The 15,055-nt window shown below is 40.3% G+C and overlaps 1 protein-coding gene across 3 annotated transcripts in view; it reads right to left on the reverse strand.

The window, feature by feature from the left end:
• robo2 (roundabout, axon guidance receptor, homolog 2 (Drosophila)) overlaps positions 1–13,720 on the reverse strand; it is a 276,321-nt gene extending 262,601 nt beyond the window's left edge. For all 3 annotated transcript variants that reach the window (XM_085370670.1, XM_085370671.1, XM_085370669.1), the window contains exon 1: positions 13,281–13,720. In XM_085370670.1, the coding sequence (XP_085226796.1) occupies positions 13,281–13,404 (124 nt within the window). In that variant the 5' untranslated portion in view covers positions 13,405–13,720. The remainder of the gene's footprint in view (positions 1–13,280) is intronic.
• Positions 13,721–15,055: the final 1,335 nt, after the last annotated feature.

A 15,055-nucleotide genomic window follows, 5' to 3' on the forward strand; every position in this document is an offset into this window, starting at 1 on the left:
TTTACTGCCACTTTGAGTAAACATCAAACCATATGAGCGCAGTGTTAAACAGTAAGAATTATGTATCTAAATTCATTCATATTAAGCTATTTATGGGATTCCAATATTTGGCCACACTTAGACAGGACAAACAACAACATCAACGATGTTATGGCATGTCCCATATCTGAAACATCCTTGAAGCTTGAGCACCAAATAAAGTGTGTTGACTGTAGATCTATTCATTCACCCACCTTTGGGGGCACTACATATATTGTAGGTAATGACGAAGAGGCTCATTAAGCTGAGCTGGTGCTGTAGCAGAAATGTTTCCACAGCCGAGTGGTCGAGGTAGAAGGCTCTGATGGCTTCCCACATTGCACAGCTGGGGGCGAGTGGTCAGGCAGTGAAATTTTCAACAGTCCTATGCTGCCGTTTGCGTGACCTGCTGTGCAGAAAGAGGTGAAACCATTCTTTGGCATACTGCTACACTTCCTCAAGTGTGCTAAACTGCATTTACGGATACTGCCATGCTGCTCAGTCACAGACGTAAGGTCAATAGTATGAACAAAGCATAGCAGAGCGGAATTACTAAAAGCGGTGCTTACCAGCATATATTTATAGGAAATAAAATGAGATCAGATTGACATTTTTGTGGTTTTACAGTCTTCACGCTCGAGTACAAATCATATTTGAGCATATGACTTAAATCTCAGTGCTAGGAAATTTACTCAAAGGAATGTCACCGCCATCTCCATTTCTAGCTTACTCATACCGCTGTACCTACCCTGCCTTTGCCCTCAAATGAGCTTTTCACCTTTAATTACCCAGCGTGTGACGCGGTATGGAGTGGAGACATTGTTGCACACACCCATTAACACACACGCACAAAAAAAACCTGTTTGAAGAAAACAAATGCTTTCTGCCTCCCTTTCTGAAGTTCGTTTAACAATGTCCTCGAGCCACCATTTTCCAATGTGTGAGGAAGTGCCGGCAAACAAGACATCCATCAAACTGACAGACAAAACAAATTACAAGGCAAACAGAACCTTAATGTGTCACCAGAGCTAATGGTGTCAAGGCTGGTTGGCAGTAGATCCAGACACTCACATGCTACTGCTGTCATACTCATATGGCCTTGCTCTTCAACTCACGAAACACCCAACTGAGGAAGCGAGAGGGCTAACGTCTGGGCAACACTCAGGTATTAACGCCCTACGTGCTGTTAGCAATGAATCCAACCTATATTCATAGAAGTCCATTAAGCCACAGCAAGTAAGAACAAGAGGCTTTCATGCAGGTATGATCTATATGTACTGTGGCTTGTGCTCAGAAGTGAGATTATTCTTTAAATGAATGATGCAGGCTCCCTAAAGCCAATAAAAGTGTAATTACATGCCTTGGGCTTTGGTGACAAAGCCTGTGCTGGTGACATCTATCTGAAAATGAGGCAGGAAGGATTACCTTCACTTTCCATCTAGCTTTGGCGTGATCACCTCTCCACAGGGGTCACCTTGGACGAAATGCCACAATTTTACCAGTCATTAAACTCTTAATCCAGCCTCACTGTGCAGACTTCCACCTCATCTTTCAAAGCATCCATGGTCACATATCACTTCATTTTATCCACTGCATCATAGCCACCCACTCTGTCAGAAAGCAAAGGTGAGAAACCTTTGTTGGATCATTTATGGCAGACAAAAAGCAAAAGATTGCAGCTCCCAGTGATCCAACTTTTTGTATTTTATATGCTTAAGGAAAAGGGGTTCTGGTAGGTATAGTGAGATCCTGGGAATTACTTTGTTTTACATTTGTTGGCTTTGGGTTAATATTCTACAAGTTATTTTAGTCTCTGCAAGACATCACGCTCTAAAAACTTTGCAGGGCATCAGCTGGAAGACTGCAGAGACCACTTGTTAATATTCATCTCGGTGTATTTGCAAAGCAGAGCCATTACATATTCAGAGATAGGAAGAGATTTTTCATGGCAGGTAAATCCAACATGATAAATTGGACTATAAACACACTAATCCGGTGACACAAAAGTGCACAGAGAAATAATGCTGCACTAAATATGAGCTCAATGCAACAAAAATGCAGTGTCCTGTTACAGAAGGATGTTTTTTACAATTTTAACAATTTTATATGGTATTAAAACTGAGTATGAGCACATGCAGATAGATTTTTTTTTTTACTTTGGTACATATATAAAAAGGACTGTTTTTTTTTAACAAGACTGCTATTAAGGCTGCTTTTCCTTTTAACAGAGAAACGAAAAAAAATTTCCACAAATAATTTGCTGCATTTTCTTATTTATTTTTGTCTTGTAGTAACGCATATAAGACTGTATAATTTGTAAGTTTGAAATGTTAACATTAGCCAGGAAACGCATCAGCTATCCACTAGGGTCAAATTGAAGTCAGATTAAAGCTGGCAATTTCAAAAAAGCTATTTGGCAAATTCTGTTTGTTTTATTCACTATGCATGTAGCCTGAGGAAACATGATTGGTTATTAGAACTTGGACTGCTAATGAAAATATTAAAATTTCAGTTCCCTTGCTTAGTATTTAGTATTTAGTATTTATTTATTTATTGTCATTGTCAAGGACAATGAAATTGCGTTTGGGGCTTCCATACAACCCAAAAAAAAGAAGAAAATAATAAATACCCCTTAAAACCCAAGTGTACATATTTAACCCAGTGTGACTCCAATGCAATAAGACAATCCTTAGCAATAATGTTCGTAGAAATTCAGACAAAGACCTGAGAAACATGACAAAATACAACAATGCAACCCATTCAATATTATTGTACTGTGAGATATGATATCAGATATGATAGTTATCTATTTAAGAAAGGGGGGGGGGGGGGGGCAGGAGGGGGAAGAGAATAAAGATATGATGCACCAATGCAGACCAGTTCATTGCTATTAAGAAGTTGGATATGGTTATTGTCCGTGAGAGGGGGGCAGAGAGTTCAGGAGCCTCACAGCCTGTGGATACAGGCTGTTGGCCAGTCTGGATGTTCTGGCCTGTATAGACCTGTACCTTCTCCCTGAGGGCAGCAGATGGAAAAGGTGGCGCGCAGGGTGATGTTGGTCCCGCAGGATACTGTGCACCCTCCTCAGACAGCGAGTGGGGAAGATATTACTGATCTCTGGCAGACTTGTTCCAATAATTCTGCCAGCTTCTTTCACCACCCGCTGGAGTGCTTGCTGATCGGCCTTGGTGCAGCTGGGGAACCACACTAGAAATCCATACGTCAGAACGCTGCTGATGGCACAGTTGTAGAAGTTCAACATCAGAGATCTGGGAATGTGTGCGCTCCGCAGTCTCCTCAGGTAGTAGAGGCGCTGTTGGGCCTTCCGTACAACTGAGGTGATATGGTTGCCCCAGGACAGGTCCTCGGTCACAGTTACCCCCAAGAATTTAAAACTGCTCACCCTCTCCACCGCCTCACTGCCAATGAAGAGAGGCAGATGGTTGTTATGACCCCTCTTCCGGAAATCTACAATGATCTCCTTGGTCTTTTTGGTGTTTAAGACCAATGAGATTGGACGCGCAGGAGGAAATACAGTCATGGGTGAAGAGAGTGTATAGCAGAGGGCTCAGAACACACCCCTGAGGGGCACCGGTGTTGACCACAAGGGTGGAAGAGGTGTTCTTACCCACTCTGACACTCTGTCTACGGTTAGTGAGGAAGTCCACAATCCAGTTGCACAGAGAGGAGTTAAGTCCCAGTTGGTGGAGTTTGGGACGGAGTTTGTATGGCCGGATGGTATTAAAAGCCGAGCTGTAGTCTACAAAGAGGAGCCGTGCATAGGTGTTCCTGTGTTCCAAGTGCTTCAGTAATGTGTGCAGCACTGTGGCGATCGCATCCTCGGTTGACCGGTTCTCCCTGTATGCAAACTGGTGCGAGTCCAGGGATGGTGGAAAAGCAGCTCTGATGTGTTTAATGACCAGTCTCTCCAGGCATTTGGCGGGAATGGGGGTGAGTGCCACAGGTCTGAAATCTTAATGACACTCCGTAGATTTTTAATGACACCTAATTCTACAGTACCATGGTACGGCATATGTGTTTTACAAATATTTAATCACAAGACAACTCTGAGATTAAACTGTATTAACACGGCTTGACTTGAAATAATTCACAAAGGGCGGGAGTCATGTCTGTATAGTCAAAACTGCTTAACGTACCAGCTTTGTCAGAATATGAGAAAGCTGAATACAGTACGCTAGAGTTAATTTCTAGTAATAGCTCAATAATGGCAACTCACTGATAATATGTTCATATTTAAGCATGACCGATAACACAACTGTGATTTTAATCAATCAATCTTAGTAATGAGAACAGGAAGGTAATCCATTGTTATGCATTATTCGTCTGTAAATTAAGGTCTTTGGGGTTAATTAACTAGTGGGCTAAGGACAATGTTAATAATGCAGCACTAATATAGGGCAGGTAATAACACACTAGAGAATGTCCTTCTCAACTACAGCTTTCAGTTTTTCTACAAGTAGGATGTACAATGAAAGTTATCATTTTATACAACAGTGGCTTTTAAAAGCCACTGGCATTAATAAATCTGCAATAAAAATATACACTGTTGTACCTGCAAACAGATTATTGTCCAAGATGCTGTTCAAATGAGTGCTCAGACTTCTTAATATGCTGGCGAACAATTTAAGATCTTTACATTTGACATTTTCTTTACGAAAGAAGCAATTAGCTGCCACAAATGTACGGCTAAGAGATGCCTGGTATCATATTAAAATCTGTTGTGTTTGCTGCAGTCAAAAAACAACATTTAAAAAACAAACAAAAACGCAGTATGTCATTTATGCTTATGTCACACATGATAGCCGATAATGTGTGCCACTCATTGAGATGTGACAGTGGGACAAAATGGGTTTTGTAAAGTCACAACAATACTTACTGTCGACCATAGTCCATAAATTCTAATGAATTTATCTTTTAGACAAGCTTATTGTTTGTGCAAAATTTGAAGAAATTCCCTCCTTTGGCAGAGATTTTACAGACATGAGAATGAAACAGACCAGAAACAATAATGGACCCAATTCTTAAAATGTCCTTACTGATTAGCAGTCACAGGTTCAAATACACTACTCAAGGACACACTGCAGGAAATTTTGAAAAAACCCAAACAAACAGGAGATTGCTTTAACGTTTTATTTAAACATATTGCTGCATATTGCATTATTTTACAGACTGACTGGAACAACTTAACAATCTGCATACCACGGTCCATTAAAGATGGGCGTAATCAGAAAGTCAGAATAACACCACTACAGTACTTTCAGTTAAGTTGCTGTATTAGACTGTTCCCATTTTTTATGTGCTCCTCTAACCAACACAGGCGGTGCTATCTGCATCCCAGCTCTATGCTGGCACAAGAAGAGGCTGTTGCTTGACACACAATATTGGACAAGGCAGTAACATGGAACATTTAGAGGAGGATGGAGTGGGTACGGTCGCACCAGGCTTGCCAGCTGTGATAATGATGTATAATTTAATTGAAGGCTGTGCTTCTATCCTCCACAGAACTCAAACTGCTCTTCTCTTGTCAATGCATTATTCAGGCTAATGGTGACCCTGAAATAGAAAAAAGCTTCTTATCTCTTTAAAGTTTTATTGGGGAGAGCAAAGAGCGGTAAGGAGGTATATCAAAAGAAAGTGAGTTAGAGTGGAGGAGAGAGTCACAGATAAGGTAAAAAAAAAAAGAAAGAAAGAAAGAAAGAAAGAAAGAAAAGAAAAGCTTACTGAGATGTAGTTCTGTCTACTGACATGCTTTGTGAAGGATTCCTGTTTCTGACCGTGACAGCGTCATCTTCCTGGCAACAGTAGAAAAATTCAATTGGCCAGAGACTCTGATGTTAGAGCTTAGCTCCTGACATTTCCAAAGAAATAATAAAGAATCCCTACAATACAATTACCTTGAACAGTAAGGCGTTACACTCTCTCCACACTCTCTGCTGACTAGCACAGTTTTTCTGCTGCAATACAATATTTAAATCCAAAGTTTAAACAGCAAAACTTGCGTTTCGTCACAATCATCACATCATAGCCATCATCATCTCTAGAGACCAAGCTAGAGAGAGAGCGAGATGCAAGAGGAAAGGATATTGTGTGCAGTAAAGCAATCATGCATACACTATTATACTTGGACCATCTTCACATGTGATCAAGCAGATACTCTGCAACGTGGCTGTAGCCAAGTCAGATAACGACAGGGTGAAAGGATCTGCAGCTATAAAATGTGCCCTCTTCTATCCGTCAAGCTAAGCTGTCATATTTACGGTGTGAAATTTACTCACAAACACTGTTATTGTACTGTGTAATTTCTTCTGCTATTAGAAGTCAGCTTCATTGGAAGACTAGAATGTGGAAATTAAGCTAAGCTGTTTACATGGCAAGTGGCAAAAGAGCAATAAGTACAGTGATGACACTACCCATTTACAGAATTAGTTATTTCACTGCCTCTTCCTTTGTAATTGTCCACAGTAAATAATCTTCCTCAGGTTTATCAAAAATGATAAACCCCTTCACTTAAAAGTTTAAGATAGCTAGGGGTAACAACAACACAGGGACTGACATATTTAATTGCATAATATTTAGATGACTTAATCAGACAGATGGATTATTATTTTGATTGGCAGCCAAAGTCACATTAGCAAAATTAGTGGCACATTTTCATACATGTTATTTAAACCATACCAAAATGGGAATGACAGATAACTGAATATTACTATTGAATTCTATTATCCCACAAATGTCCTTACCTTTTTCTGTCTTTACCTAACTGTATTTAACCTGTAAAATCATTTTCAAAACACCCATACAAGCATTAAAAGATTACAATTTTCCTGATCCTTCTGTTCCCATAGGTGTAAAAAGAAAAGCCAAATCAGTGACAAAAGCGGGCAATTTTCTTGCAACAAGATTCGTGGCATAAAAACCCATCAATAAAAAAAAAAAATGGTGAAAGAAAGGTGAAGGTTCAAAACAAGCTCTGTGTTCGTCTGAAGGCCGAACTACAGTGAGACAAACTCCTATTCACACAGAAGAGAGAAAAAACACTGGCCTATCTATAAATGAATAGCCTCAGTCCCTCATTACAACCCGATGAGTCACAACACAAAGATTGTTAGATAATATAAATAAACACATACTGCACGACAAATTGTGACACCCACACAATCACAAATTAAAACAGCGATAGATGTGTTTATATATTTACTTCTAAAATTTGCATTTCAATAACAATGTTGAATTTTTTACCTTTGTGTGTGTATGTTTGTCATTGTATGCTTTATGTTTAAAAAAAATACATTACAGTAAAGAAAGCAGCGTCGGAACGCATAAAATAATAATTTTCTTTGCTTTCATTTATCATCAACCCTCTAACACTCTAAACTGGGTAGCAACAACATTTACCTAATGTTGACTCAATCCTGTTACCACTGTATCTGTAATCTCGCCCACACTTTTCAGCTTGTACAAATGCATTTTTTTTTCCTAACCACATGTAGGCGTACATAAGGCAAGTACATTTGAGAAAACGATTCTTCTGAACTTGCAGTGGCACACAGCTTAATGATCTAATTGGAATGAACAAGAAACAGCAGGCATATTTTTTTGCCTTTTGAGCCTTTTTCATGATTGCGTAATTAGGAGAGCTACTTCACTCATTACAGATGTACTTGCTTGGCTGTCTTGTAAGCATTTTTTTTTTCTAAAATAAAATCAAGTGTTTAGCAGAACTGAAAATTCGGCCTACATTTTCACATTAGCATACACGAGAGGGTGAAAACTGTTCTGAGAAATCTCTATAATGAAATCAAACTGAGTCACAGAATGTCAGCAAAACGTCACAGGAACAGATAGTGAGTGATTTTTATTTATTTAATTTTTTTTGCTTGTTCTGTGAGAGTCCTTCATGTGTTCCCTGCCCCAAGACACAAGTCAAAGCTTATTAATTGTAAAAATAATGACAGTGATTTAATTTTCCTGTCAGGCTGTTGCCTAATTTTCCCCCCATTAGTTTGTATAATATTTCTATCCCTGCAGCCAGCTCTGACTTCCTGCTAGGGCCACAGCATGACTGGCACATTGGGGGTTCAGGCATATCCATTAATAGCAATTTTACATAAAGACTGGTTCACAAAAAATACACCCAATTCTGAGGAAAACGGAAGACTAAATCTACTACAGTACCAACATAAAGCATTTTTTTTTTCAATACTATCATCTATTATTCATACTACTGACTTTTGTTACCTTCAAAAATAAATGCTTCTCTTTCTATCAAATTCGTATGGAAATGCTATACTGAGGTCATGAACTGTGGTAAACAGCATAAACACGACAACATCGGGCAGTCTCTGCTGCTGAATAGTCAGCTGAGCTCTGCCTTATAACTGAGCTGTTAAATGTGGTGGCTGTCGGTAGTAAATAAAGAATAACTATTAAACTTTCGGGGAGTATTTGTGATTTGACTCTATTCATAACTGTGAGCAAGCCAACAGAGACAAAGTTTGCATGAGCTGTGATTTCAAAGATGTGGGGGAAAAGGAAACACTACAAAATGCATCTCTATGCTCAGCCCACTGATGTGCCCGTGTCTGATTTCTCTAGCGGAAATGTCTGGAAAAGGGTTGATTTATAGAGTAGGTAGTGTAAGTATATGAGAGAGGAGTAATTCTTTTTTTTTTTTTTTGTCTGGCCACAAGCTGCAACACATCCTTTAAACAATAAACTTGCAGTAACTTGCTGGAGCAAGACTTTCTAATCTTCTCCATCCACATTGCACGCAGGTCAAACTGTGCCAGAAGCCTCTACCCTGTGGATTCCTGGGACATTTAACTACTCTAAAAGTAAGAACACTAATGCACCTATCCGATTTTAATGGAAATCATTTCCTGTTTTGTCGCTGGTGGTTGGTCATTAGGTGATATTTCAGGCTCCAGTTGTATACTTTACCCTCTAATGTATTTACGATCCCTATGCAGTGATGCGTCATTTTTTCTTGATAGAAGCTGATTTATCCATATCCCAGTGTCATGTCAGTAAGGTATGAACGTGTATTTTCATAATTTGAATGTATGAATTTGATATGTGCAAAACAGACAAATTATCCCATAACAGCGCTTGTCTGTTAAAACTAGGGTGCCTACCTACATAAATCTGTAAAAAGGTCATTTTGTTTGGCTAATTTTGTTTTGTATGCAACGTTTTCAGATGATCGCTTTATTGTTTCTAATGGACTGATCGGCCTTGACCGGCACTTACTAATTGCACAGTTATGAAGCAGAGCATGTGCAAACACAGTGATAAAGCAAGCAATTTGTGCTGTTGATCTGTAGGCTACATATTATTCCTGTGTGAGTAGGAAGTGATGATATTAATTCCCCATCTCCTCTCTTGCTCTATAAATCTGATACTCTCACTATCATCCCAGACGCCAGAGATACTCTGTTGTTGGAGTGTGTGTTATTTCTCTAATGTGTGTTCATCGCTGACCACCTCAGCAGGCCCCCCATTTAGTAAATCAGTTTTTGAAAACATTACAAAAAGTGACCCCGTCTCTAAACCTGGAGTATTCCAAATATCATTTGTCTTCATAGCTTTGTGTTAACACAGCCAGGCTTCTCTCCACCTGGTACTGTCTTCACATTTCCATTTATTGTAGTTTGGTGGGATTGTAATACATTCAATTGGATTTCTCCCCCACTGCTGGGCTCAGTTCAATCTCTACTGTCCCTGATCTGGGTGCCTGTGTGATATTAGTTATGGAGGATGTCTCTGCAGGGTGGTGTAAGAATATGAAGGAATAGTAATTCGTTGGATTTTCTCCAGTGTCGTGTCAGACATCATGGATAGGAAGTAAGTGGAATCTTTCCTGATCACAAGACACTCAGAACAAGCACTCTCTTGAGATTGGATGAAAGCAAATAATGTTTAACCATTGATTTTTACCTACACAGCAGCACACCTTGTACACATGGTGTTAATCAAATGGCTAAACACCGTCAGCACAAACCAGGCTGCGGAAAGATGGATGAAAGATGCTCCGACTGCAGCTTTATTGGACAACACTGATTTAAGATTTTTTAACAAGTTGGACCAACCAGTTCTGATTTGATCTCAAAATCCTGCTAAAAGTTACTAGTAATATGTGTCTACAAAAAGCCTTCACTTCTGTCACATTCTTCTGTCATAATGCTAGTTGGCAGTCGGGAATAGTCTGTGTTCTTTTTACCTTTGAAGTCAGGTGTCAGAACAGATAAAAGCAACGCAACATATAGATAAAGATAAAGGTTGTTTTATAAGTTATCATATCTAGCTTGTACCTATGTCTAAAATATGATAGACCTTTAGAAAGAGATTAGAGGTCATGTGGTGATCAATGGATGAATTAACAAAGAAATTTAGCAACTTGCAGGAATGACAAGTGAAATACCCATCAGTGGCATGCGAGCAGGTAGGGTTAACTACTCTTACCTTTAAGATAAACGATTAAAGCAACAACCAAAGAATACCACTGACTAAGACATCAATCTGTGGGAAGAAGTTCGCACCTCTAATATCGACTACAGCCACGCTGAGCTGCAAAGCAAAGCCCGATGCTCGAGTCCGTTTGAAATTTGACAGCAAAAATATGCAATGCAAGTTTTTCTGCTGTAATTTTATAGATAAATGGATTTTCTTTTGGTGGCACGGTGGTTAGTGCTGTTGCCGCACAGAAAGAAGGTCCTGAGTTCAATTCCACCATCAGGCCGGGGTCTTTCTATGTGGAGTTTGCATGTTCTCCCCGTGTTTGCGTGGGTTCCCTCCAGGCACTCCGGCTTGCTCCCACTGTCCAAAGACATGCAGTTTGTGGGGACAGGTTAATTGATTAGTCTAAATCGCCGATAGGTATGAATGCGGGAGTGAATGTGAGTGCGAATGGTTGTCTGTCTCTGTGTGTTAGCCCTGCGACAGACTGGTGGCCTGTCCAGGGTGTACCCCGCCTCTCGCCCAGTGACAGCTGGGAAAGGATCCAGCGCCCCCCGTGACCCTGAAAAGGATAAGCGGATGGATGGATGGATGGACTTTCTTGTTGGAAGTTCTAACTTACAGACTTTCAGTTTTATATCAGTACATTTCTTTCAGTTGCCAACCTTTACAGTACAATGCAACCCAAATCAACGCAACGCAAGTCTTTTTCCGCTTATCACAGGAGGCAGAGAAATATTATAGTCTTTTTTTTTCCTTCACTCAAAAACAGTAGCAGTGGTGTTTCAGCGGAGCTTCAAAGCTCATGGAGTGAGATATCACAATATGGGAGCCAGTCTCCTTAGATTGCAGAAGTGCTTTGAGATATTTCTATGAGAGTTTTGATCACCTTTCCACTGTGACAACTTGCCCCTAGTGGAATCCAAATTTCTATAAACAGCTTTCATTCCTCTGGAAGGTGGATGGCGAGTGTCTGACATTCATAAGATATTGGGTGGCCAATAACCTCAATGTATTGGGTCATTTTGATGTTTTTTTGATGTTTTTTTATATCATTTTATATTTTGCTCATGCTGTATTTTTGCAACAGGAAACTCAGTCTGAACATATAAAACTATGCAGTGTGCACACGTTTTTCCAAAGGACTGTTAGCTATAAGTAACAGCAGGGTAAATGTTGACAACCTAAATAATTCTGGCAAATTATATGATCATGTGAGAAACCCAGCTACACTGTGATGGTACACAAATGACGTACACAAAATTACACACAACTAGTATCTTTACAGCGAATGAAACAGCATCCATAAACATTTCTTAACTCCACACATATCTTATCTTAAATATGAAGAAACATTAGTTTTTTTTGTCACAAAACTACCGGTTTAAGCCACCAAGGTTAAAATTAAGAGCAAGCCTGTGGAATGATTTGTTCAACAGTGCACAGATAGGGATGGAGTTTATGGCCTAATTACACCGAGGGAGGTCACTGCCCTCCATTTCACCAGAGGCCAGTGATAGCTGGGATTTCATAGTGTAACTGCTTTTACTCTTGGTTTACTGATTGCTAATTCATATTTGCAAAAAAAAAAAAAAATCAAGCTCTACTCTTAAGCACACTTTATCATTTCAAGTGATTCAAAACTGGGCTGAAAATACACCAATAGCTGAAACTATGAAAAATTAAACGATGAATATGTAGAGCGGCTTACGTGAGAGGCACTGGAAATGGAAAGAGAAATTCTTTCATTACCTAATATTCTTTTAAAAATGTGTATTAGTGACCTGAAAGCTTGGTCCAAGTCATTAATTTAGAACTGCTGGGTGCTAATGATGCATCTCAGTGAGAAGTTCATGTACAAGGTGGGTGTGAAAGAGCTGGATTTCAAGAAATTTTAAGTGGAGAGTGGGTGAGGCAGAAAAAGAGCAAAGTAACAAGGAATCATTACATAGATCACAGTGGTGACACTGCCTCTTTGAAGACACACACCCACTGAGCATGAGCCTTGAGTGCTAACAATGCCGATAGGCTGCAGGGAGCATCTCTCAGCCTTCTCGCTGAGCACTAGCACTAAGATTAGAGGTTCCTTTAATCCGACAAAGGGGATTAAATGCTACAAGAGAGGCGAGAGGACCGCTCCCACGGAGGGGCTGAGATGAATTATTTACACCTCCCCTCAAGACTAGTGATCTAAGTCTTTAAACCAAAAATCACAGTTCTAAGACACCGGTGGCATGTCCTGCCAACCAAACATTCCAGGGTGCAAAGATAAATGTGATCTCACGCAACACACCTTCGCCACACGGAGACAGAAGGGTGTGCGTGTATGTGAAGGGATTTCAAGCTAGATCTTTAAAAATCTAAAAGATCACAGGTAGACAGTTAAAATAACATCCCATCTATGAAAAATGTTAACCTCTGTGTTGGACAGCGATTCAATGGCTAGCTCTGAAAAGTTGGGAGCTACCATTCTGTGGTTGTAAGCGGTCATCACTTTGTGCTGTGTTAAAAAAAAAGGGTAAACTTTCTTTGCACACACTTCTACCAGAGTGTGTTATTGCAAAAGAAGCATGACAGTTAAATCCACAGTTGTATTATTCCAAATGTGTTTAAAGGCAACGTCAGTCTGTGATGAGATTTTAACACTATCCCACACAAGATCACAGTCAAATGTCCAATGTCTCATTTATAAAATATCCTGGTACAGGTCAGTTCAATGACACTACTCCAATTTTCCAATTAATAATCAAAATAAATCGAAATCACGGTTGCCCATCATGACTTACCCCCCTTGTTCCATCTGCCTTTAGTCCTTGCCTGATAGGTGAGTTCGGGGCAGCCAGACAGCACCAAGAGAAAAACAAACAAGTTCAAAACAGAAAGAAATCCAGACTTTGCCCTGGAAAACATGTCCAAGAGTTGCTGGCAGCCGAGTCACTTTCACATGGCTGTGTTTCCTCCTAGAGCGGCGCGGCTGTGGCGCATGGTAACCCACGCGTGGGCTGTCATTATCAGTCACGCTGGTGTCAGCAGTGGGTCTCTAGTCCTACCATGCTGCTGTGTGATGCCCCGGCTGGGTGCTGGTCTTCACTGACGCTGGAGATCCGAGTGAAGCCACATCTCTCCCTTCTGTAAGCTCTGCCTGATCAGAGCGCGCGGGAACCAAAGGGGAACACACAGCTTGCCATGCGACGGCACGGCTCAGCTACGCTCGGCTCAGTGCATAGGAACTCGCTCTCACTCAAGCTTGCTCACACACTCTCACACACACATACACTCCCTCTCTCTCCGTCTCTCTCACGCTCACTGCTGCCACCACTATCGATGCTGATGCTGCTGCTGGAGCTGCTGCTGAATTATTTCCTGCTCTCCTCACTCTGGGTTTCACGAGGAATTCATTCCTCTGAGCTCTGTCTTTGGCTTAGAGCTTCACATTGTAGAGAAAACAAGAGGTAGGAGCACAATCCACCTTCAGCGCTGTGGCAAGGAGTTTCCGTGGGTGTGTTTGACTGAGGCTGTCTGATACCGTAAACAGCACACAGGAGCATGGTGAGAAAAGGTGACAGAAGAGGAACAAGGTCCATATTTGTTGAGATGCAGGGAATTTGCATGGAGACTGTTTCTCCGTTGAGAATGTAAAGGTCTAGGGATCTAAAGGTCAAAAGGAGCAAGAAGAACAGATAGAAAAGAGGAGGGATCACCAAGGAGCACTCTGGTAGGGAATTTGTAGGGATTTCACCTCTTGTCCCACCCCTTTAGTGACAGCTCTTCAGAAAAGCTGTGACAGACATCCCGGAAACATTGCTGATGAAGTCAAACTAAATCTTTCAATCAATCTGAAACCTAAGCAGCTACATTTTTATTCTTATTTTTTGCAATGCTTACATTTTTTTTGGGTTGAAATATTTAAAACTAAGTAGCAAAAGTGACACCTCCAAAGCGTACGGTCAGCCCCATCAACAGTCCGAAACACAAAAATATTTTTGATTCAGTGTTGCATAAAACTGAAAAAAGCAGCAAGCCCAAACCTGAGGACATTTGCCATTTTCTCTTCACAAACAGCTAATAAAGATTAAGTGACTGGATTGTCTTTTTATTGACTGGGCAAACAGCTGATCACATCAGCTTTAGACTCCATAGGCCCAAAAACTACAACTTACACTTGATGATTTTAGCGATTTTGCTCACTGAGATAAAGAAACTAGTTTCTGTATTCTACAGTATAGCTTTTAACAATTAAGTTAAAAGAATTGTAAAAACCGCAGGTCCTCCAGTACGTGCCTAAATTAAGCAGACACACAGATAAAAACAAAAATACAAAATCTTAAGTAGATAAACAGATTATTCTGAATATTTGGTGGTGTGTAGCTGATCAAGATATTAGATATCTCAAAGCTCCAAGGTCAGTATGCTTCCAAGTTCATAAAACAAGTACTTCACAAGTGGGGAGTGAGAACAGGCTGTCGTACACACACCATGGCTTTAATGTCCTAATTACAGCTTCTGAGGAAACCCATGATCAAGTCCATAATTTTTTTTATACACAGCCCAAATTAACATT

Source organism: Diplotaxodon limnothrissa, linkage group LG14 (genome assembly GCF_057381915.1).
Source record: "Diplotaxodon limnothrissa isolate DT_005_m linkage group LG14, D_limnothrissa_male_GT1.1, whole genome shotgun sequence".
NCBI lineage: Eukaryota > Metazoa > Chordata > Actinopteri > Cichliformes > Cichlidae > Diplotaxodon > Diplotaxodon limnothrissa.